This window comes from Crassostrea angulata, chromosome 6 (assembly GCF_025612915.1).
Source record: "Crassostrea angulata isolate pt1a10 chromosome 6, ASM2561291v2, whole genome shotgun sequence".
NCBI classification, from domain to species: domain Eukaryota; kingdom Metazoa; phylum Mollusca; class Bivalvia; order Ostreida; family Ostreidae; genus Magallana; species Magallana angulata.
This window is the reverse complement of record NC_069116.1, coordinates 37,169,449-37,193,627: the sequence shown is the minus strand read 5'-3', so window position 1 is coordinate 37,193,627 and position 24,179 is coordinate 37,169,449. Positions and strand designations below refer to the sequence as shown.

The 24,179-nt window shown below is 35.4% G+C and overlaps 1 protein-coding gene across 1 annotated transcript in view; it reads right to left on the bottom strand.

Moving 5' to 3' along the window:
- LOC128187121 (serine-protein kinase ATM-like) overlaps nucleotides 1-23,655 on the bottom strand; it is a 33,791-nt gene extending 10,136 nt beyond the window's left edge. Inside the window, exons 1-46 of the mRNA XM_052857333.1 lie at nucleotides 23,570-23,655; nucleotides 22,568-22,696; nucleotides 21,909-22,053; nucleotides 21,493-21,657; nucleotides 20,396-20,561; nucleotides 20,071-20,233; nucleotides 19,871-19,975; nucleotides 19,174-19,250; nucleotides 19,002-19,062; nucleotides 18,577-18,833; nucleotides 18,019-18,138; nucleotides 15,409-16,366; nucleotides 14,973-15,159; nucleotides 14,574-14,788; nucleotides 14,037-14,119; nucleotides 13,602-13,760; nucleotides 12,664-12,736; nucleotides 12,424-12,569; nucleotides 11,406-11,502; nucleotides 10,967-11,137; nucleotides 10,377-10,537; nucleotides 9,962-10,211; nucleotides 9,546-9,652; nucleotides 9,095-9,218; nucleotides 8,624-8,838; nucleotides 8,448-8,544; nucleotides 8,178-8,255; nucleotides 7,877-8,035; nucleotides 7,633-7,765; nucleotides 7,190-7,415; nucleotides 6,940-7,069; nucleotides 6,605-6,799; nucleotides 6,372-6,516; nucleotides 6,156-6,246; nucleotides 5,862-5,996; nucleotides 3,791-4,003; nucleotides 3,598-3,700; nucleotides 3,350-3,489; nucleotides 3,147-3,251; nucleotides 2,733-2,852; nucleotides 2,364-2,571; nucleotides 1,438-1,596; nucleotides 1,130-1,252; nucleotides 686-894; nucleotides 341-551; nucleotides 120-239 (exon numbers count right to left, since the gene is read on the bottom strand). Coding sequence (XP_052713293.1) covers nucleotides 120-239; nucleotides 341-551; nucleotides 686-894; nucleotides 1,130-1,252; nucleotides 1,438-1,596; nucleotides 2,364-2,571; nucleotides 2,733-2,852; nucleotides 3,147-3,251; nucleotides 3,350-3,489; nucleotides 3,598-3,700; nucleotides 3,791-4,003; nucleotides 5,862-5,996; nucleotides 6,156-6,246; nucleotides 6,372-6,516; nucleotides 6,605-6,799; nucleotides 6,940-7,069; nucleotides 7,190-7,415; nucleotides 7,633-7,765; nucleotides 7,877-8,035; nucleotides 8,178-8,255; nucleotides 8,448-8,544; nucleotides 8,624-8,838; nucleotides 9,095-9,218; nucleotides 9,546-9,652; nucleotides 9,962-10,211; nucleotides 10,377-10,537; nucleotides 10,967-11,137; nucleotides 11,406-11,502; nucleotides 12,424-12,569; nucleotides 12,664-12,736; nucleotides 13,602-13,760; nucleotides 14,037-14,119; nucleotides 14,574-14,788; nucleotides 14,973-15,159; nucleotides 15,409-16,366; nucleotides 18,019-18,138; nucleotides 18,577-18,833; nucleotides 19,002-19,062; nucleotides 19,174-19,250; nucleotides 19,871-19,975; nucleotides 20,071-20,233; nucleotides 20,396-20,561; nucleotides 21,493-21,657; nucleotides 21,909-22,053; nucleotides 22,568-22,696; nucleotides 23,570-23,638 — 7,503 coding nt within the window. The 5' untranslated portion in view covers nucleotides 23,639-23,655. The remainder of the gene's footprint in view (nucleotides 1-119; nucleotides 240-340; nucleotides 552-685; nucleotides 895-1,129; nucleotides 1,253-1,437; nucleotides 1,597-2,363; nucleotides 2,572-2,732; nucleotides 2,853-3,146; nucleotides 3,252-3,349; nucleotides 3,490-3,597; nucleotides 3,701-3,790; nucleotides 4,004-5,861; nucleotides 5,997-6,155; nucleotides 6,247-6,371; nucleotides 6,517-6,604; nucleotides 6,800-6,939; nucleotides 7,070-7,189; nucleotides 7,416-7,632; nucleotides 7,766-7,876; nucleotides 8,036-8,177; nucleotides 8,256-8,447; nucleotides 8,545-8,623; nucleotides 8,839-9,094; nucleotides 9,219-9,545; nucleotides 9,653-9,961; nucleotides 10,212-10,376; nucleotides 10,538-10,966; nucleotides 11,138-11,405; nucleotides 11,503-12,423; nucleotides 12,570-12,663; nucleotides 12,737-13,601; nucleotides 13,761-14,036; nucleotides 14,120-14,573; nucleotides 14,789-14,972; nucleotides 15,160-15,408; nucleotides 16,367-18,018; nucleotides 18,139-18,576; nucleotides 18,834-19,001; nucleotides 19,063-19,173; nucleotides 19,251-19,870; nucleotides 19,976-20,070; nucleotides 20,234-20,395; nucleotides 20,562-21,492; nucleotides 21,658-21,908; nucleotides 22,054-22,567; nucleotides 22,697-23,569) is intronic.
- Nucleotides 23,656-24,179: the final 524 nt, after the last annotated feature.

Sequence of the window (24,179 nt, the reverse complement as noted above, 5' to 3'; positions counted from 1 at the left end):
TGAATGTGAATTACCGGTATATTCCTTAAATGCATAAATTTTGATATTTATCGTCCTAAGTTACCGTATTGTTTTTTATGTAATACAACATAGTCAGTACGCCCCAGTCCAGTCCTTACCTTGATCAGTGCTTTTTGTAGGGAGGGGGTTTGATCAGCAGGAGGATTGGTGTCCATTCTGGCACACAGCTGATAAATCAGGCTCAGGAATTTGTATGACTTAATATTCTCTATATTTATCTGAAATGGGAAAAAAAATGATACAGATACCCAAACATATATTTGATAATGTATCTTTTACTACATTCTCTGAAAGATAATTTGCAAGACTTTTTTTTTACCATGATTAATCCACTGATGTCAGCTGATGTGGGATTGCTGAACCATAGGGAGACGAGGCGGAATAGACGGATGTCGTGTTTGTCTCCATGCTTGAGGCATTTTATGTAGTTCTGTACAGCCTGCTTCAGATACCTCTCTCTGTCCTCCCCCATAGCATCCAGTTCAGACTGATCTATTTCACTCTGTTTACTGAGGGTTCTGAAATAACGACTGAAAGACACAAATGGTTGTGGATTAGCGACAAAATAATTCAATGATTTCACCTAACAACAAAGAAATTCAACAATACTTCTGGGATTCCTATGAACTGTGCATGAAATAAAATTCAGAAAATGAAACATTACTCTTTATCCAGTTCCTCTTTTCCCAGCTGCTGCATTCGCATCATTTCTCTCTTGGCCTTCAACATCAGGTTTTGCTTGGCTTCAAATGTACTGGACTTCATATAGTTGACAATATGCTGGTACTGCCCATCAGCAAACCGTGCCAGGGAGAGATGGGCATCCAGGATTATGTCCCCTTCCTCCTCCAAGCTTTCCAAAAGTGTTACTGTCTGAAGGTGAACACAAACGTCATCACTTGGGTATTTTACAGCATGGCACGAGACACAGTGATGCATAATCATTTATTGTCTCAGCTTTTATATTCCTATCCACAACAAATATCAACTAGTTTTTTTTATTTCAAAAATGTATGTTTATTGGAATTTAATATTTCCATTTATGTTGTGTCCTTAAATTTATATTAGAAATCTTATGTTAGTCCCCAATATTGATGGTTCCTGTTACCTTTTCTAGATAGTCCTCCATAATGATGTTGGGATTTTCTGAGTGAGTCTCTGCCAGCCAGTTTCCAAACATACTGAGTACTCTGGGGTAAAGCTTGGCTGCTTCAATGTTACTCTCCTGCTTCTAATTCACACAAAAAAATCAATAAGACAACAAATCTTATGTAGGCATTAAACAACAGCCTGCATTCTACTCTATCATACATATACTATCATACATATACACGTATATAGTGTGCATAAGTGTTCACTACCTACAATGGGAGATTCGGATGTGTACAGAAACAAACTAATTCAGTATTAACTCACTTGCTCTAACATTTTCAGCAGCTTTTTCATCATGTGTTTGGCAATATTTTGTTCTCCTCTGGCCCAGAAAAGGTTTGCTTCCTCAGTGAGTTTATCAACTTGCAGATTAAAGTCCGAGGTTTCCAAAGATTTTAACTTGCTCACCACTCTCTCTGCAACCTGAAATGTCACCAGTGAATTAAATCAATGCTGATACTTTACCATGTATGTTGTTTTTCGATGAAAATAAAAATAGCATAAACAATTAACAGAATTTGTATACAAGTTTCAACTTTATTTTTCTACTAACATGTACAATAAAAATAGTAACTAGACATCATTGAGATGGTGATGACCTACAGCCCACTCCCCTTTATCACAAGAAATGACATCAATTTCTTAGAGTTCTACAGGGCTAATTTTGTAGAACCCCCCCCCCCCCCCCATTTTGTATTAATAAAAGATTTGTCATTGTGAAAAGGGATCAATGAACTGCATGGTTTTTTTTTTTACCTTTTTTAAATAGATAAACTGATTTAAGATAACTGCACACCCTCAAACCACAGGCACTCCGGGTGATTTTAATGTCAAAACTTTGTCGAAAGGGAAAGAAAATACGCCCCAGAAAGTTTAATTAATAAGGTTCAAGTCACTGCCCATCTTTTACTGATGGACATTCTGTAAGTGAGCCTGAGTAGGTTAAAGGTGAGAAATTGTGCTCTAGACAAGGATTTTACACAAAAAATGGTGTTTTTTTCCCTTGCACTTTGATCGAGAAAAGTTTTCATGACATTGACATTGTATGGGTGAAGTTTAAGCCAAACTTAAGTAAAGGAAATGGAATTATGCTCAGGACAAATGAAATAGGACAGAGAGACAGATAGGGAGACAGAATGACCAGTAAAAAGCACCTGAAGAGCAGGGCCCTTATTATCTTGGGAACATACCAGGTATCTGTTATTCTGCACTGCGAGTCTGGACAGTTCTAGAAGCTCCCTCTGCATACATGTCTGTACACTGTCAGTCTGATTGTGTAACACTTGTAGGACCGACACTCTAATGTTGTAGATGGGCTCTATATACTCAAAGTCATTGGAAAACAACTTCTCCTGGGTCCACGCTTTCAAAATATCCTCTATAGATCTGAACTCAGAGCTACATGTAGAAAGATAGATTTGAATGTTACTGGTAGTTTTGCTATTGCAGATTTGCTTTACTAGGAGCATGTATAACTTTTAAAAAATCCTGACAAAGGAAAAACAAACCTTTTATCAAATGAAAAAAAACCCAGTTATAATGTTGATGTCTGTATTTACCTGGTGAGAGTGCTGAGTGCTTGTTCTATCTGGGAGACACACTTGAGATCTGATAGGATGGGGTACAGACATCGGCAACTCTCAATGCTGGCCTCTTGTAATCTCCTGATGGCATCTTCTCTGTTATTGTATAAAGTCCAATCTAAGTAATCATTGGATCACTGATTTATCTTTACATGTACCTCTTATTCTTTGCAGACAAGGAATCTCAATCAAAAAGCTTAGCTACAACTTTGGATATAATTTTTTTAGAATTATGTTGATAAATGCTATCACACTGATAAATTTTATTAGAGAAAAACATTTAACTTTATATTCCCATTATTTATTCCCATTTGTTTGTTATTCATAATTTCTCAGAACTTTACACAATTTTGGAAGATAATGTTGAATTCATTGCAGTGAACTTCTTACCTTGCAATGTCTAGAGAGGATGAAACCAGAGAAAACTGGGAGTCCTTTAATGAATTCAAGGATCTGTACATGGCTTCACTGAATCTACATTCACTACCAGAAGGGCTACAAATACATAGAAATAAGTTCATAAAAGATGAAATTATGTGCACATACATTTCAAAGTTGAATTTAAAAGATAAATCTTTTTATCCAATATGTACCTCTCTTCAATGGCCAGATCCCATTTTCCTACTTTTATAGCAGACATGAAGACAAGGTTTCGAATTTCTCCTGTCTTTGACTTTGGATAATTTTCCAGGTAGTTGTCCAGCAAATGATGCGATCCAAAACTATCCAGTGCCTGTATAGAATAAAAAACTGACCAGCTTAAGAATGATAAACAACACACTCCAATCACATTCCATCAGCCCTCTGATGGTGAAAACATGTAGATCTAGTAAACACGAACCTTGAGCAGGTCCACCTCCTGTTCTGCTGCATGCTGCTGGAGTCCAATGTCATATGTAATGACAGCCTTCTCCCACTGACCCTCATGCTCATACATTCTTATTCTTAAAAAAAACCCATTGAGATATACCGGTAAACTAATATCGACTGTAGTTTAATGAGTGAGAAAGAAAGAGAAAGAGGTATATAGAAACCTGGAGACTGGATCTGCCAGCCTTCCTGCTCCACATCCATATACACCGTCTGGATCGCCAATCTGTCTGTAGGCCTCCAGAAGGATGTCCTGCACATTGAGGGACACTCCCTCACAGTCTGAGCTCAAAGAGTCGACCTGAGAATCCTGCGTGAAGCTCTGGCTCACAGCCTCATACAATTTAGAAGATCTCTTAGGGGTCTCCTCTTGTTGTCTAGCCAATATGAAACCAGAATTAGTCGCTAAAAATATCTGAAATGTGCATCTCTTAGTACAGGTCTATATACCCAACTTCAAACATTTATCGATAACTGACAAATAATTAATTAAATAAATAATTCTATCATCACAGATCATGTTGGATTTGAGGATTTTAGTTGAGTGTGAATCCAACATGTACCGTAATGTCTCGTGTATAATACGCACTCGTGTATAATACGCACCCCCCAAGTTGACCCAAAAATGGCGAAAAAACAGCAGGTCCTATGTATAACACGCACCCAAAAATGGCGAAATCAACGGCCGCCATTTTCCCCCAAACTATCGATATTTCATGTTAATTTTATAATCCATGCGCAATTTCTTTAATTTTGAGATCGGAACATAGCACAGACGATGAAAATCGACGGGCGCCATTTTCCCAAATAACTATCGATGTTTAATGATAATTTTTTAACCCAAGCGTAATTACTGTAATTTCCTGATCAGAACATGGCCTAAGCGATATTAGAGTCAAAGTTCTTACAATTTTAATTAAAAAGGACAGCATGATTTACATGGGCGGTATCAAATATCATTTGACACTTCGTAAAGAGTTTCTTACAACATCGGAGAAGTAGAAGATCATCATACATAGAGAAGAACTGCAACCGAGCTTAGTGCTTAAAAGTAATAATGTTTGCAGACATAAACCAGAAATGATTTAATTGATTAATTATAGTCAAACCCTTTGATTGTTGTTTAAATAAACATTGTGAAGAAAAGTACGTATGTCATATATCGTCATTATCAAGTCGTACAAATGATCAATGTAATTTTAGCAGTGTCTATGTAAAGCAATAACGTTTAACTGCATAACATGACACAAAGCAATTAAGTTTAATAAAATCAGAATAATCGCTAATCTTCATGCACTTGAAAACACCCTGTGAAGTCCGACACGAGAGAGGTGCATGCTTTTGACACCGGAAATTGTTAAACAAACATTGACCACGCGCCGAGTCAACAGGTGGCTGCTTACGTAATGGCGAATACACTGGCTACATGTATATCTAAACTTGTTTGATGCAAGGAATAGTGTTAAGAGAGGATAGATATTTCAATGGGGAAAAAAAAACTAAGAATAAGGTGTTTGATTTCTGATGCAGTAAATTTAGTATACACTCATTCAATTTGCATTACACGCTATATCGGCAGTCACTACTCCCATGGTATCAAGAATCACGGCTTGAAAAAATGGGGTACAATTTTTGTCCTATGTATAACACCCACCCCCCACTTTTGACCAAATTTTGGCTGAAAAAAAGTGTGTGTTATACATGCGACATTACGGTATACATGTACAGTTGAACTTCAATATCTCAAACACTGATATCTCGAATACAATGGATATGTCGAAGTGATTTTTAAGTCCCAACCACCTATTTTTTAAAAGTATTTTACCCTCGATATCTCGAATTCTAGGATATCTTGAAGTTTTTCAACAGCCCCATCTAGTTAGAGATAACGAAGTTTGGCTGTATGTGTATGAGTTTAGTATACATTTCAAAACTAGAAAATAAAGGACATTTATTAAAGGAAGCCATAACTTGGCAGTGGAGAAATAAATGGGTCAGGTTCAAATATCAGATATTATGTTTGAGTGTTCCTCTTCATAATATCTGATACTTGAACCTGACACATTTATTTTTCCACTGCTAAATTATGGCTTCCTTTAATGAATGTCCTTTATGTTCTAGTTTTGAAAGATAAGGTGCAAACTGACAAACATACATCTTATTTTTAGGATGACAGGATAAGTTGAGAGTAACAATGATCACTATAGTATACCAACCAATGATAGCCATACACACCTATGACAGTTGCACCAGATCTCTGCGTACAGCACTGTAGAGAAGTGGGCAGAACAATACAGGGCCGCTTTGGCTATGTGGAGGTAATTGACATCCAACCAGAAGTTGTTGTCCCACACTGTCAATGGCTTTCTTCTAAAAGACATTTTGTTTTGGAAACATCTTTAGTTTCATAAATACAGAAGCATAATACATTGTATACAACATCACTGTACATACATGTACATGTAAACTTCACAGAATATAAATGACAAGTGGCATGTTCATGTTAATTTCTATACTGATGATACCCACCCTTGCTGTGCTCTGGTTTGCTGTCTGAGGTATTCTATCACTCCAAGCATTGTTTTGATGGACTCTTTATTAAGGCAGATACTCGATTCTCCTAAGTAAAAGACGATATTGGAATCTTCAACAGTGAAATTGGTCAAAGTCTTCATGCATTGCATATCATAATTCTTTATACAATGTTTACAAATATGTTACTTATTGCATAGAATGCTTATTTACCATGTTGTGACTTTGTAGGAGATAGACGACAGTGTTGTAGAAAGAACTTTGAAATCTGGCTTGAAAGGATTTCTTGATAACCCGCATTGTTCAAACTCAGAATGTCATGGATCAGTTGAGGAAGAAGAAATTCACAGAATTTGGTCTGAAATACATGGATAAGTATATACATGTAATTGCAACACATTTTGGTACTCTGTGGACTACAGGCACAAACCAGTGAATGATCTCACCTTCAAAAGACAAACAGGTTTCAGACAGTACAACAAAGGGTTGGTAACAGCTCCGGAGGTCAACAGGGCAGAGGTCAGCTGACCGAGCCAGGCACTGTGTGATTCTGTGCTGTCCCACCATAAGCCATCCCTGTTAATGGCCCCCACAAACTCCTCATAGCTTGTCTTAGGCAGCTCTCCATTAACAGCATTACCCTAATAAATGATCAAAGGTTAGCTTTATACAGACACTTGATTTTTATTTCTTCAGATTCATATAAAATTTATTACACATACATTTATGGTATTGACAATCAATATTATTGACATTAAATTGTGTGATAATAAACCTTAACCTTTCTCTTGGGAAAAAATGGTTGTAAGCCCTGAAAGATGTCTGCTTTATCTGGAGTTCTCAAGTCATTTCCTAACGATGAGCTGAACATTGTCTTCAACACTAGGGATGTAGCTTGCACTGTCTTCATACTTCAAAAACAAAATCGATTCAATATCAATTCTAATCTCAGAAGTTTTTAATGCCGAATAATCACGTACATATATAAAAATGTCTTTTCTAGCATGCTTAATGGTCAAGCTGACACTCACTCTTGGTCGATGAGATACTGATCCAAACGTTCAATGACCTGCAGCTGTCTGTACTTGGCTCCCCCGGTCTGGCTATTGTGGCTAGGCAGGGCCAGCACCATCAGGTCGACAGGGCCGACCACCCCCAGACACCGACCTATTGCCCTCAGAGCCTGCGTGTCCTTCACCATCTGACAGTGCTTTACCAGCTTCATCACCAGACCAGACAATAATCCTCCTGGCTTGCCTACAACATATACCATTTTCTTAAGAAGCCACTCCCACACTTCAACTAAATACATGTATCATAATCATGCTCTTCTTCATTGGGACTAGAAATGATAATTCATCAACATAGGTGTAGTTTTTTTGTTTACAATCGATTATTTGCTTGTAATACTTTTATGTTTGATTTATCCAGTCTTGAGCTGTAATATGAATAGAAGAAATCTAAAATACAATACCCTGTTCAGATTCCATTAGATCAGAAAATTCATCTGTTTTAGAGGCCAGCTCTTGTGATAAGAAATGTAGTTCTTCTTTAGAATGCTCCATTGAGAGTATTTTCTCATCCTCATTCAAATAATTGGATATGATCTAAGAATTAAGACGTGAAACCATTTGCTGTTTTATATTATGTGAAACCCACATGAACATGTAACACATTAAAAATTATAGACAATGTAGCTCATATCAAGCATGTAGTACCTGGCACAAAGTAGTGGGACCGTTGGCGAGGCGGACTTCTTGATACACTGCAGTAAATTCCTGAAACTCCTCTCTGTCTGGAAAGGGATCTAGGAGTGCTATGGCTGATTTCAACCCCCTCTTATTGTCAATGATCAGCATTCTGAGGAAATTCTTGACCTTGTGAGTGTAGAAGTTTAATAAACAGACATGTTAAACAATAATAACACAAACCCTTATATACACATGTTCAATCAAGTACAGTAAATGCATAATATGATTTGAGTTTCATTGACATTTATTTCAAGGACAGCTTACATACCTGCTCACAAAGCAAAGGAGATAATTTTGTGAAGGGTACCAAACTGCTGATGATAAACTTCAAATACTTTTCTACCTCCTGTAATAATAATAAATGTACCAGTAAAACATGTATGCACAGTGAATTACATGTAGCAAATATATTTTGTTCCTACATGTATATCAAGGACCTCCAGTTGATCATTAATTTTTCCATAGACCAGTACCAGTCTATGTAACAAAAATGGATTTCTGAAAGCATGAAGACAAGTACAAGTATGGCCACATTTACCTTGGAATTAATTAAAATGGCTGTCTTCAGAACATCGTGCAAGAGTTCTAATGCCATACAGCTGATGTTGTTAGCATGCCTTTCTTCATTTCTTATTCTAAAAAGCCAAACAAAGGATACAATTTTTTCAGACACATAGATCTTACAGCAGAATAAATATACATGTATATAAGTACCCTTCCTGTTCCCTCATTTCCTGTAGGAGATAGACCAAGCGGTGGATGATTTCCCTCAGTAGGAAGACAAAGCCTCCCCCCAGTCCCCCCTCCAGGTCCCTCAGCATCCTCCTACAGATGAGGCGGTACATCAGTAGCACCCGCCGCTTTTCGTGGAGTCGGTGGTCCGTGAACAGCCTTAGGGAGAGCTGCTCTAGAATCTTCTGTAGGGAATCCTGCAAAACAAAAAAAAAAACACATTTGTGGATATTCTTAAAACAGATTTCAGAAACCTCTACTAAAAAATGTTTTTAAGGCAATGATAAAACACAAGTTGAGACAACAAGCATATGTAATCAACATGTTTGGAAAAAAAATTATATAATAACATGCATAAAAAAAAATTAAGAGAAATAAAAATGGATTCTGCAGATTAACAACAAATCTGAAATGGTTTCATTAGTTGCAAATCAATCTATTTAAGGACATTACCGGTGTTTTGGACAGGACCTCTACCAGAGACTTGTTCCCTGAGAAACTACTGGTCAGATAATCCAGGGTGGTCTGGGTCTGGTACAAATTATAGCAGGGAGGGTTGGGCTCTGGGTCAAGGTTTCTACAATCACATTGTATTAAAAAAATCTTTTATCATACAGAAATTTTTAAGTTTTCTGATTGATAATACATGCCCTTTGAATCTCATAAAAGATAATCATATATACCAAATTGCCATTATATTTCCAATCTGATGTATGGCTACAGGAAAAGTTATACAATAGAAAACTCATAGGAAAATAAAGATAGGTAAATACAAATGTCTGCTAATCTTCCTACACTACACATTAGATTTACCAGCACAATGCTTTACAGTTCTGGGGTTATTAGCTTTCATTATCACCAACAGATCTGAAGACTTTCGGCAAATTTTTTTAACTTCAATTACCTGATGATCGGTGTTTTAATAAATTCATCCTCCTCTCGGTCATACAGACACAACAAGATGTTGACAACAATGACATCTAAATTACTCCCAATGCACTTGTCGACCACCTAAAATTTACTTTCAGATAACACTTTTCTTATCCAAAGGTAAAAACATTGCAATAAATAATTTAATACACTAAATTTTAACAACTAGATATGTTGCATTGAAACAATACAAATTTATAGATGCAAGCTTGCTAAATGACTAAATGTCTAATGACTTGTATAAAGAGGACAAAAATCTGAATAGGGCTATAATTGATAGTTTGTTACATGATGATTGTTTGTTATATGATGTAAAAACAATTCAATAAACTTCATTCCCTCTTTATACATGTATCTAACATTAAAAAAAAAAATGAATAAGGCAGTCACCTCCTTTGTGGCTTGCTCAGCTAGCAGATCATAACAGGCGGTGGCATGAGCGGTTCTTTTCTTGACCTGATCGTTAGAGGTCTCACCACTCCTGGAAGCAGCAAACTGTGGCAGGATAAACACCACGATCTTTGGAATACACAGCTTCAGCACCTCCAACCAGTCTCTGTCAAGGCTAGCCGCCACACTCCTAGCTGTGTCAATGTGTTTAAACATGACCAGTTCTGTTATCAAAATCTCATAGTGCTCTCTGAAAGGATTTAAAAGTGTTTTTTATTTTTTCTGATATGATATTACTTATCACTGTAATCATTGAATAAATAAATGAGTTGAAAAATACAGACATATAGGAACTAAAGTTCATTTAACAACCACATATTTAGTGTGAAGTTTACAAATGTAAAATGATAACAACCTGTAAAAACTGTGTTTAGAATCACAGAAAGCTAATTGGAAGGGGAAATCCTCCATACTATATTGAAGACAGAGCCACTGGTGGATCAGATAAGGGAGATAAGTCTGTATGTAACTCTTCTCATTCTCAAAGCCTTGAACCTTGGCCAATTTATGTAGATTCTGAAACATCAAGTACACTGTATAGAGCCTTCATGCATGGTGGAAAACATTTCCATTTGCCTGCCTACTATCTAATGTAGCGGGAAAACTCTCTCCTATTTTTATCTTTTTATAAATACTTTATAATTTTCAATCTACAAATGAGAAAGGATAACCCTTTCAGTTTTAAAGTAAACGGATGAAAAGAGGGATAATATAACGAAAACATTTAATTCTTGTAAGCATGAACTTTTTAGAAAAAATTGAAAATTTATGTATTTGCTCAAGGCCAGAACTGGTAAGAGTAACCCGAGGTTTCTGATGGTGGACTTCATGTTGACTACATATAAAACTGATAATTAACTCATATTCTAAATTTAAATTAATATCAACCATCTAAATAAAGCATATCAAATATCATGAGATTCAAAACAAATCAAGAATGTTTACCATTTTGATTTTTTCAGTTTCCACATTCCTTGCTTTGGTCAACTGACAGAAAGCAAACAAGGCCTTTTTCTCACACACTGGACTGGCACACACAATGTAAGCCAGGCATGTCAGGGCAGAGCCTACTCGGTTGTTCCTCTCGTCCAAAGCTCTCTCGGCTGACAAGTTGTCCTGAAGAAAATATGCATTAGTTAATCAATCAGATATATCATTGGAATAGTTTTCAAAAGATTTTTTTTTCATTAGTAAGAAAGGTGTTTAACATTTTTAACATTTGATTCTAGTTCCTAATAACTTCTGAAAGTCAAAAAGAACACAAACTGTTTTTTTCCTTAGTTTCAACCAGTTATCTCAATGCATGCATGTACAATTGTACATCACCAAAAAGATTTAATTGCACGTAACCTTAGATCATTTTCATAAACTCAGCACATCAAACCTGCAAGTTGAGTAAATCCATGATCTCACTGTAGATGGTATCAAAGCACTGGTCCTGGGTGAGCCTGTCACAGGGAATATTGTTACACATAAACAGCCTACAAAACAAAACATAGAAACAAACATAAAATAACATGTGCCTCTTAAAGTTTTTTATCATTCTATAATCATCAACTTCTGATTTATTTTAAAAAATCATGTATTGGATTTTACATTGAAACAAGAGATGTTTGTGAAACACTTATGCCCGCCTCCCTTGGAAACATCCACAAAGAAAATGAACGTAAACTGCAAATAACTGGAATTTTTCTACGTTCAAGGGCCATAACTCTGTCGAAAATTGCTCTATCGTACCCAATATTGAACTTGACCTAGATATTATCATGATAAACCTGTATACCAAATTTCATTTCAATATGTTCATCCTCTGCAAAGAAAATGAGCAGAAACTGCAAATGACTGGAATTTTTCTACGTCCAAGGGCCATAACTCTGTCCAAAAATGCTCGATCATACGTAGTATCAAACTTGACCTAGATATTATCATAATAAACCTGTATACAAAATTTCATTTCAATACGTTCATCCTCTGCAAAGAAAATGAGCGGAAACTGCAAATGACTGGAATTTTTCTACGTCCAAGGGCCATAACTCTGTCCAAAAATGCTCGATCATACGTAGTATCAAACTTGACCTAGATATTATCATAATAAACCTGTATACAAAATTTCATTTCAATACGTTCATCCTCTGTGAAGAAAACGAACGGAAACTGATAGTGGACAGACCGAAGGGGGGCATAATAACATTTACAGTATCTTTGTTTTCATTTCTTATTCACAATCTATGCATATACAAAAATTGTATTTTTTTTTACATAATGTAAATATTAAAGGAAAATGAAACTCATCAAGTAAACAATATTTTCGAAATGATCCAGTAGAAACTAGTGCTGCCTGTCAGTAAATCGTTTACAATAAGTATCACCTATATGAAAACATCAAAATGTGTAATGATTACCCTTGTACAGCCTTTGCACAATATATTCTGACAGCATGACTGAGGTCCCCTAGGTACTTTATGAATTCACTAGCCACAGGAACCTTTTCTGTTGTTCCATCATCTCCTTTCATGGAAACTTTTGCCCAATTTTGTTCTGGGTCTGCCTGATACAAGATAAAAATTGACATAATCAGTGCATACATACATGTACATGTACTTCCATGTACATACAGTCTATTACATTGACCACAACATTACTTTAAGAAACTGGACCATGCATTTAGCCATTTCAAGCCTCATCTTCTCAGGACACTTGTCAAAAGGTAAATTTCTGAAATAGATACATATTTCACATGATTTGAATCATAAGAACTTTAGATACATGCAATATACATGTAAAAACACTCTTTGACATTAAAGAGGAAACACTTTACAGCGAATTACAGAATACCAGTAGAGTTTTCAATATCTTGTTGGATTGCTCAATAGGGTATTCAATTTGGTCAGCAAGATATCACATTAGGTTTAAATCTAGGTCATGTGATTACTCAGGTATGACAGCGATAAAGTGAGTTAATCTAGTAAATATTTGCACATTTTGGCCTTTTTTTGTTTCTCCCTGTTATCCTACATTACTGCTATAAAAGTCTGAACTAATTAAGCAGTCACAACACAAAAATACTCTTAGTGCTGTATGTTGCACCAGGAGTTGGGGAACCAAAATGTCTTATGATTTTTTGCAGGAAAAAAATATCTCCGTAATTCTTAAGGTTATGCTTTTCTCTTTTGTTTGTTTCTTCAGAAATGTATTTTGAATTACATTTTTTGAAAAACAAAATTCAAATTACTCCAAGCAGAATTGATGCTCTATAGAATCCACTGCTGTCCAGGTGAACATTCTTTTTAAAAGTCTATGAATAGAATAGCTAACAATAGGAGAGAGTGTTCTAGAGGTTTTCTTTGTGCCAAATGAATGGGTTGAGTGCAAAATAACAATCTACACTTGGGTAAACACAGGACCTAGATTTAAACCTGATGTGATACCTTGCTGACCAAATTGAATACCCTATTGAGCAATCCAACAAGATATTGAAAACTCTACTGGTATTCTGTAATTCGCTGTAATACATGTGCATGTATATTTGAGTGTGTTTGAAAAATAATTATTTTTCTATCAAACTCTGGCTGCTACTCACAGAAATGCTGAGAGCAGTATGAGGGCATCGTTACGACTCTCGGAGACACAGCGAGTGACCATGTCATCCCCGGACTGAAGGAGGTGCACCAGGTGACACAGCGACTCTAGACAGAGAGCACACACCTCCTGGTCCTGTCTCTGGGCCTTGGCCACAACCCTAATAACAAATCAAACACATTCCTCACAGAGAGTTACTAAGACTACATGTATATCTTTGAGTGGATTCATAATTCCTGTTTAATTTATAAATTTTAAATCAACCTTGAGGAATTATTAACCATGTAACATTGTGAGAAGAGCATTCCTTGTGTATTTTAAAATACCACCCCAATATTTTTAGCAGTTGTTTTCTCAATGAAAAAACTACAAAAGTTTGGCCTTCGCTAAGTTGTATTCTTATGATTCAACATAACACTATGGACATGCAAATTACCTGAGTGCTGTTATCATGGAGCTGAGGTTTTCTTCAGATACATGCTGATACGATGAAGTTAACACCTTGATAACCAATTTTAACTGAAATACATGTACAAATATAAGCATTAGTCAGCAAATCATAAAACACAACAAGTCTCACAAGAGTTCAGCTTCTACTCTAAGTGTGGGTGTGTCACCCTGCAGACACTCAACAACAACTACAGCAGTCAGCCTTCATCTAGTTTCTGGCCTTGGCTTCAGAGTCATAAGTACTCTAAATAATTGATACATTTGAAAGCTCACATCCCAACGTCCATTCTTTATGTATCAGAGTGCAAATTTCACATTTAATACATCATCAGATAGAACTAAAACTTCCATGTGTAATTAGCATAACAAATAAAGATAACTGAATATTTATGTAATATCTTGTTATCAATGTGTCAGAAAGAGAGTTTATTATAATAGTGACTATGACATCAGTATTTTTAAATTTATATACACTGGAGGTGCTTAAAAACTTTAACCTAGAAAATTTTGTATCCAAACTTACTTTTGATAAATCAAAAGACCTGTTAGATTCAATGGATTCCAGAGTTTTGACAAGTTTTGATTTTATGAATGACTGGTCCACATCCATTTCAATACCAGCTTTCTTTTTTACATCTGGGCTGTCAAAACCACACCAGAAACACAGAGTCATCACAATTTCCAAATGCAGCTTTTGTTTTTCAGTCAACTGGCTTTCGTCCAAAATTGATTTCAGAGCTGCAGTGTACATGTATGAAAAGAAGTTAAGTGTTTACTCTGCATCAACAATTTCCATAGTTTCTTACTTGTGTAAATCTTCAGAATCTTTAATCAAATGATGAAACTTTGCAAACAAAACCTTTTCTTTTTTGGCCTGAGGCCTGAGACAAAACTGTCCACAAAGAAAAAATGTACTACACACCATGCCCATGTGTTTCTGTGGCCTCAGATCCCTGGGATTCAGCAAAACCGTCATCCATGAAATCATCATCCTGGTCCTCAGTGTTCTGTGTACTATCTTCCATGTCAAAATCATCAAAATCATCCGCCCCATGAATTATGTGGGATTTGTCAGCTGCGAACGATTGGTTGCCATTTGCTTTCTTATTCTTTAAGAAAAGCAAGACCATTTGATAAACAATCATTAATAACAGTTTCAAACAATTATGTGAAGATCTTTGATTTAGTTTAGCTAGTTGTGAAGGTTAGAGCATAATATACTGTATATGTCGTCTAACACAATAAAATACCATTTTGTAATGAAAGACCATAATTACTGGTATATGCATAACACACAGTCTATAATACAAAGGATTTTACAGTACTGTATGCTATTTCTTAAGAAATTGAATACACACCTTTTCCACGACAATGTTCATAAACTCCTCTATAACACATGCTGGAACCAAAGAGCGCAGTTTCAGAGCAACTGAGTATTCTTCATCTGAATTTAATTCCTCATCAGGAAGAAATGTTCTTTGGAGATTGGTCAGGATTCTAAAAGAACTGGAACAGTTTTCTTGGGCAGCAACAAGTTTCACATTTCTTCCAAACTTTCGGAGCAGCACCTTCATACACTTCACACATTCTCCTTCTGTTAATTCCCCTTCATGAAAGACTTTGTATCTCACAGACCAAACAATAAAATTCCCAATCATACAAATGTACCAACTTAGAGATTCTAGATGGTTCAAATCACAGTCTGTCACTTCATCAAGAATAGTGGTTTTTTCTTTAAAGAGACATAAAACACTTTTATAAAGTTCATTCAATAGACTGACATTAATTGAACACATGCTAATGGGTTTCACCTTTAAAATGTCCTTTTCAATTTCAAATTCATTTGAAGACTGTAAAAACAGCTGTTCAAGATTTGTGTAGTAACTACCACCAGCATTCTTGTCAAAATCACAACAAGGATTTGGCACGTCACTTTGGTTTTTCAGCAACAGCAATACCACTAGATGACTGATCTCCCAAGGCTCCGCTCTCTGTTCACTGGTCATTCCTGCTGAAATGTTCAAGCACTGACTTCTCTCCGGAAACACCCAGTCCAGTAACTGTTTTCTTAATGGGTAATTCTTCTCCTCACCCTTCAAGCTTTGGGCAAGAAGTGATGTCAGATGATTTCTGTAGTGTTCTGGGATTTTGTACAGTGTCAGGTAAGAGTTTAGAAACTGCACTGCACTACTACTGGGGCGTGTGACACTGGGGAGGAAGAGGTTCCACAACTCCTGCTCAATCACCAGCTGTTGTCGTGCCATACTGGTGAGAAGACGGTATGCACTGTCTTCTGCTTGATGAACGCTCACACACCTTGGAAACAAAGTTGATAAAAAGTTAGGACTTATGAAAAAGATATACAAGTAAATGTTTATGAATAAATGAAATTACTTGTCTAGAAAAAGAACATCTAAGGCCATTGCATAAAGAGAAAAAAAATTGGAAATTAAATAAACATGAAATGAAATAATTATGTTAGTCATCATATCAAAAAACTTGTCTTGACACACTTGCCCATTTCTAATACCGTATTTTTCGGGGATGCCGATGTGGGGCATAGGCCGAATTGCTCATTTTCAGACAAAATTCAGGAAAAATCCATAGACTAGCCGAATTGGGGGATAGGCCAATTTTCAATCGATGATTACTATGGTGAAAGTATGACCGCTGCATGATGAAGGAATTTTAGTTGTCGTATTAAGTATATACTTTCAGAATATCGATGTAGAAAGTCAAAAGAGTAATTAAAGTTATTAAATTTGCTTAACATATATATTTTAAACATTTAAAAAAAATATAATTGTGTTTTGTGGCTGTTTGGTCTCTTCTGTATTTGTCGGTATATATCGTTAGGTATCGTAATTTTACATAATGTAAATTTAATTGCAACACCAACCCCCGTGGTACTGTCTGATAGAACTAAGTATGATATTTTACCAAACCTTTTATATTTTATTAAAACCTTACTGCTCAATTTCATTTAATCAAGTAATACTTTGAAAGCTACTTGTAGATCGGGGTATGGCGTCCATTAGCTCAACATGTGGTTTCATATTCAAATAGAGTTATCCCCCGTAATCGCATGAATGAGAAAACGAAATACCACACATAAAATATTTAATTTGTGTTCTTTTCCATTAATAAATTAAAAAGTGACTTGCCGTTATGCAAAGAAGTTGTAATGTTAAAAACACAATTAATGCGGTGAGGTGTAAGGGTGTACACTACGTGCCCCCAGGCTGTGTTTTAGTCACGGGTTTCACACCTTTGTATATACACACGACACCAGAATACCGTTATTTCATCCAACAGAAAATTAACTGTAAAAACACAAAGCATTGATTTATTCTGCACCCAAGACCAGTGATTCCCACGAACGCAGACAAGAAGAAATTCACAAAAGTTCCGTCATATTTCATTCTACCCGGTTTCGGGTTTTTTTTTTTACTACGCATTAATAGTTTCCAGGGTTCATACGTGAACGTGGGGGAAAAAATTCTTTTGATTGGGGTTGTAAAGAAATACCTCGTACAGTACTGTACATTTTATTACTCGCAATGTCATTACAAAAATTATCAACGGGACAACTATCAGAGACGTATATACTAACGGGCTCTGTTATATCTATGTATCTGCAACTATCGAACAATAGTTCAAACGAACGAAAAAAAAAACAACCCTGATGATAAACTGCTAAAAACAGTGGATTTTAAATTTGACTGTTTAATTTTTTCAACTTTGAGCTTTGAGCCTATGATTAGCCGATCCCGGGGGATAAGCCGATGCTCGCGCATTGGAGAAAAAAAATACCGGCCTATGCCCCGAAAAATACGGTATTTCAAATTTGCAATTACTCTGTTGAAAAGGTTTAGGTTTAGTAATTAAGAATGTTCCAAAAAACTGCCTTTCATAAATAGATCCAACACCTTCAAAATAAACATCTATGGTAAATACACTACAAGTACCGTAATGCTGATAAACTGATTTTCTTCAGAATCTCTCCATGTTCTGACACTTCAGGAAACATTTTCAATGCATTGATAAAAGACCTGGCACAATCCATTAAATGGCGAATTACTTCCACTCTTAAAAATAACAATAGAAAACATTGAATTAAATCTCAAATTGTGCCTAATCAATAATATTAATCATAATAGAATTTATCTACATATCAAAATTACCAAATCTTACTTCATAGAAGAAATAACTGTATAGATGCAAAATACATATTTACATCAAATGAATAGAAAAAAAGAAATCTGCATAGAAGCATTTACAGATTAATAAAAGGTTTCTTCATTTGGCTTTAACAAATAACTTTGATGACTCTTTCCATTTCAGTTCACTATGTTAGAAGACTCAACATTGGTATCATTTATGGTCTAAATTAAGAAGGCTTCTTTTTCATTTCAGAAAACAAATTCATTAGCATTTTTTGCAATATTGAGTCAAAAACCATCTTCTGTTCAATTTGAAAGACGAAAACATAATTCTATGAGTGATAATATTCTAGCCAATTATACCGCTTAAAATCTCCAAGCTGATTTGCAATGGTTGCCAGGTAAGGAGCAACTTGCTCTTGTGGGAAATTCTTGGGGTATTTCTCCAGGAATCGGGTGACGAGTTGAATCCAAGGAATCATCTGCAGGTGTTGGTCTCTATCAGATAGAAATTCCAGAACATAGCACCATCCCGATTCCAGCCGCCTCTTCTTGGTCCCTGGCCCCTGCTGTGTGGAGATCTGGGTCACATCTATGGAGCTGACATTCTCTAGAAACAGCTGATAAAGAGACACTATTCTAATCATACATATACTCAGCATAAGCCTCTCTTAATTGTTCTTACACAACTACTTGTATTGCAAGAAAGTTTTTAAAAATATCTGAATTTCATGTCATGAATGAATCAAGACAACAATTTAAATATCAATATTTAACTTGCTTTATACCTGATTGCAGATATCAACTATGAGTTCTAGATAATTTTCTGGTAAATTTGTATCTTTTGAGCTACAAAATAAAGAAAGAAAAAAAATTCATTTACCCAAAATACAAGTATATTTCTATTATTTAGAACAGCATTTGTAAGAATCAAAATAGCGATGTTCCAAAATGAATCACCTGGCTGAAAACCTGGTCCTGTTGTTCTGTTGTTGTAAGTCTGTGTAGAAGAGTTCATACAGTTTTCTTAACAAGCTCTGAAATAAGTCAACCAAATAATGCTTTTTAATCTGTTCTGCATTTCTCAAATATATTTAAAAGGCTTCATTGTTCAATAGATGGATACACAGTACACAACTTCATAAAATGTAAAATCAACAATGAATTACAGCAGTTTACAGCTTGATGTGTTTTTTGTTTCTGGTTATATAAAGACCTTTGTTTTAGCTTTTTTTTCATTTTGGTTTTTTTTTTTTACCGGGGATGCAAATAGATAATAAATTTACACATTCAAAAGTAAAATTATTTTTAATTGAATAATTATATACTGGTAAAGATACACATAAGTTTAAACTAGGATTTACAAAAGTAATGTACATATCCAACAAAATGTCTGGGACAATGCATCCTGCTACCATGAATTTATGGGACATGAATACATATACAGTAAAACACGGTTAAATTGAACACGCTTGTAATGAATTGATGCTTACAGCGAAGTGCTTTTCATTCTCTGTGGTTTTATTACATTTTGTAAAATTGACAGATATATTAAGTTCACTTATAAAGAAGTAACATCGCCCAGTCCTGGAACTTCGTTATAAGTATATTTTACTGTACATGCTTATGACCTTCACTCCTACAGTAACAGACTGACCTGCCAATCATCCCAATCATGGGCGAAAGATCCGATCTGATCCCTCCTGACTCCACCTGGGTGGTGTGCTGCCATCTGTGTCCTGAGGAACACCAATATCTCCTCCTGTGATAAACAAAGCCATCATTTTTTTAAAATCAAATAAAACTCATTTTTCGCAAGAAAACATTCCAAAATCTTAAAACTTCTAAAATTCATACCTTCAACGTATTGGAAGGTCTATTTTCCCACAGATAGAGCATGTTTATACAAATACTCTCACCAAATTTGCAAACTTGTGCCCTGGAATTCTGGGCTATAGAAAGCACAAAGGTGTTAACAGCACTAATAAGGTGTTCTATCACAGCAAATCTCTTCTCAGTTCTGAAATACATGTACAGGAGATAATTTTTTTAAAATCTACAAACGCATACATTGCTTTTCTTGGGAGTATTCAATAGTTATGTATAATAATAATAAAATAATTATTAAAACACAACCAAAGAACATAGTCTTAAAGGTTAAATTAAAATATAATTCCTTTACCTGATGTCCTTGAAAACATTTGTGAAGAAAGCCAGTAATTTCTTTGGCCTGAGATCACATCTAACCATTGCTGCAGAAATCAAGGAATGGATGATTCGGGACAACAAGATTTTATCCAATCCACAATCAGGGTCCCCAAACAACTTGCAGAACAGAGTGATTAAGTCTACAATAAATAAGATATAAATTCAATTGAGTAATTTTCAAAATGCAAGTTTCTTAACAAGGAACTTTTAGTCAAAAGCACTTCTGTTGACAAAACTTTAAGTCAAAATCAATGGTTTTTAATTAAAAGCTACTTAGTTAGCAAATTCATTTGCTTGAGTTATCCTGTCATAAGTGCTTCTACAGTCTTTAAAAAATAACTTCTTAACAGATCATGTGGACATCTAGTCCGAACTATCTGACATTTTCCTGGCCTTTTTAATGATTTCTATATTTTACATGCCAGGGAATTTTAGGGGTATCTCTGTTGTTGTTGTTGGCAATTTACTATTTTTCAGTACAATAGCTACATTTACCTGGCATTGAGTCCTTAAGCTATGCCAAACTGTTCGTCTTTAAAGCAAAGAAACATGAACAAACAGGTGTTACAATAGAGCAAGACATGATATACATGTAGCACTCATAAATTTCTTAATTAAGCATGCAATTAGCATTTAAATAAGGAAATCTAACATAAAGTTATTTTCATTAGGAAATTTTCAATGTATTTCCATGTTAGACATACAAAGTAATGTGAGTATCATTGAATCTATAATAAACATGGAAGTTCAATTTAGCAAGTGTCTAAAAACACAAATGATGATTTTTATACACACCCCATCCTTCATACCGGTACTCATAATTTCCTATTTAAAGAGGACATGGCCCTTCATTTCTCCTAGTTTGAAAGCTTTTCACCAAAAATGCTAATTAAGTGCCAAATTATGTTGAAATTGATCTAGTGGTTCTAGAGGAAATGATGACAGTGTGAAAAGCTACCATCAACAACTATGCTAATAGAGGCCATACAAACTCATGTCAATAAACCTCACTAAAACCTCTGGCCTAGGTAAGCAAAATATCTAAGATCTTATTTCCTTAGTAAAATTTACCATGCCACGTCTTCTCCCCAATTTCGGAGCAGTATTTTCTGACAGTGAGCACATTTTTCAGCAGCACACTACTGTAGTCTGAGCCATAGGCCACCAGCATAAACTCATCCCTCAGCACCTCTGTTATCTGTCTGATCAGTTGGGAGGCTCTCAGCCTTGGACCCCCTGTCAATAAATACGTATAAATGACAAGACCGGTTCCAAGATTTTTAAAACTGAGACATGAAGTTATTATAAAAATGTACAACTTTCATTTACATTTCACCACAGAACAGGTATTATTTAAAAAGTAATACAAAGATAGAAGGCCCCTGATAATAATCATTTTTTTTAAATCTACATTCATTTCAGACAATTTCATAGAAATATTTAAAAGGCTCTAACATAAGTGGAAAGACAAGTTGTGTCCTGCTTACTATTTTCTGCTTGTTTGACAACAAACTTAAACACTCCCCCAATCTCTTGCTTTTTCTTCTCTCTGCTGGATCTGGCAGTTGCCGACTGTGGTTCCTTCCCTTTCTGAAGTAACTGTGTCTCCAGGTAGACATAAGAATGGACTTCCTAAAAAAAGAGAATTCATTACTGTACATGACTATGTCTCTACTCCTTGCTTTTTAATTTTATTGTTTGCATTTCTTAACAACCAACATTCAGAAAATGTCATGTCTTTGAATTTTGCATTTTCTGACGTCCAAAAGAATGGAAACACAGGCTGTGACACAATGCATAAAGAGATAAAATGAAAATATAAGAATCTTAAAACACAGTGAACTATTGGAGTTCTTGAAATCTTTTTTCTGCTGTCAGTCATTTGGACTGACGACCATCTGAAGTTAGTCAGTATGAACAGATTTCTTTTTCAAAAATTTTCAATAGTAAGATAAAACAACTGTATTCAAATTTAATTATCAGATCATTTCATTCTTATCTTACAGGCTTTCCAATTTCTCTTAGTGTTTATTCCTAAAATCCATTATTTGAAATTTTCTTATGAAATTTATTATGACATACCATATTTCAAATGTATATGGACAAATCCCATCATATAAAAATTGATGTCAACCTTTTAACATACCCTTATGATGTCATCCCAGGTTAGAGCATTGCGTTCTCTAACCTTTTCACGGCCATGTTGTGAGTTGTAGTCCAAACTGCTAATCACAGACTTTTTATGCAACAAGTTTTTCAGCTTCTCTAAACTTTTCTACAAAATAAACAATTTCTAATAATAAAAAGAAAATCAAACAGACTTCCTATTCAGGTAGGTTGTAAGTTGTAACAACTGACAATTAACAATGTTCAGACAAATAAGTCAAACAATTATCTTGCCTGAAATATCAACTCTCTTACAATTTGTTAATTTCAATACTGTACTTTCGTCAATACATGTATTAGTATAGTACTGACCAGATACAACCTAACACCAGAGCAGACCCCAAAAGCTGACCCCAGGTTAGCTTGGTTTCCGCCAGGGGTCTGCTTTTTAAAATTTGTGTCTGCTCGGGGTCTGCTATGGGTTTACTTGGGGTCAGCTTTTTGGCTCTGCTTTATGCACTGAAGTGAGAAGCAGACCCACCTTTTTTCTGATCACCGGTAAGCACTGCCCCTTGTATACTCCAAAACCACATGTAGAGATATTTGGTCATTTTTTTGTAGTGATTGTACTTTAATGACAAAGTGTAGTATGTAAATTGAATAATTCATTTATCTGCATGATGATTTGATTACAAAAGAGTTGTCAACAAGAGATCTGATTGGTTGGGGCTTTGATTTGTCTAAGCGATTTGTCGATTGTCATGATTGACAGTTTTGGTAGTTTGACCAGACCCCACATACCCTTTCAGGGTCTGCTTCTGAAATCAGGGTCTGCTCTGTGTCTGCTTTGGGTCAACCTGGGGACTGCTTGGGGTTGGCTCTGGGTCCACCCTAGCAGACCTGAAGCAGACGCTGAGCAACACAGAAATCAGACCCGGGCTTTGGTTGGGTTCTGCTTACTGTTTAATAGGGTTATCTGTTTATGTGTACGTACTAAAGAAATACAATCCCTCTAGTTTGAGTAGTGTCATGTGATTTTTACCTTCCTTTCTGTGGCTTTCTCGCTAGAGAGCTCACGGCAATACACAATTACGTCTGACAAATAGTCCATGTTTGATTTGATGTTCACCTCCTGCAAAACATATCCATCCATACAAATGTCAAATTTCAATTACTTCTTAACTTTTACAAAATTAAGTTATGATCGAATTATTCATGCTTTAACTGACATACCTAAAACACCCATTCCCTCTTCTTAATAACCATGATATTCATCGCTTTTATCAAAATGACATGAGGTGTGTACATAACTTCTGCTTCTTCGTCTGCCGCGCCAAACGGCACATTTTTCAAAGCGTTTATATTGTACACCGATCCCGACAAATATATTTTGACAATCAAGGATCACAGGCACCTGACGTTAACAATTATTATATTTCTCTTGTAATAATAATAATTTTTTTAATATTGACTTTATTAATTTCATACAAGAACAATATTCATAATGACAAAACATGAAAGTTTTAAATAAATGACATAAATTGAAAAAAACTTATCTCAGAGAGAGAGAGAGAGAAAGAGAGAGAGAAAGAGAATTATGTAAATAAATGTTGCCATATTTCCCATCTGTTATTAAATTCATTAATTTTAAG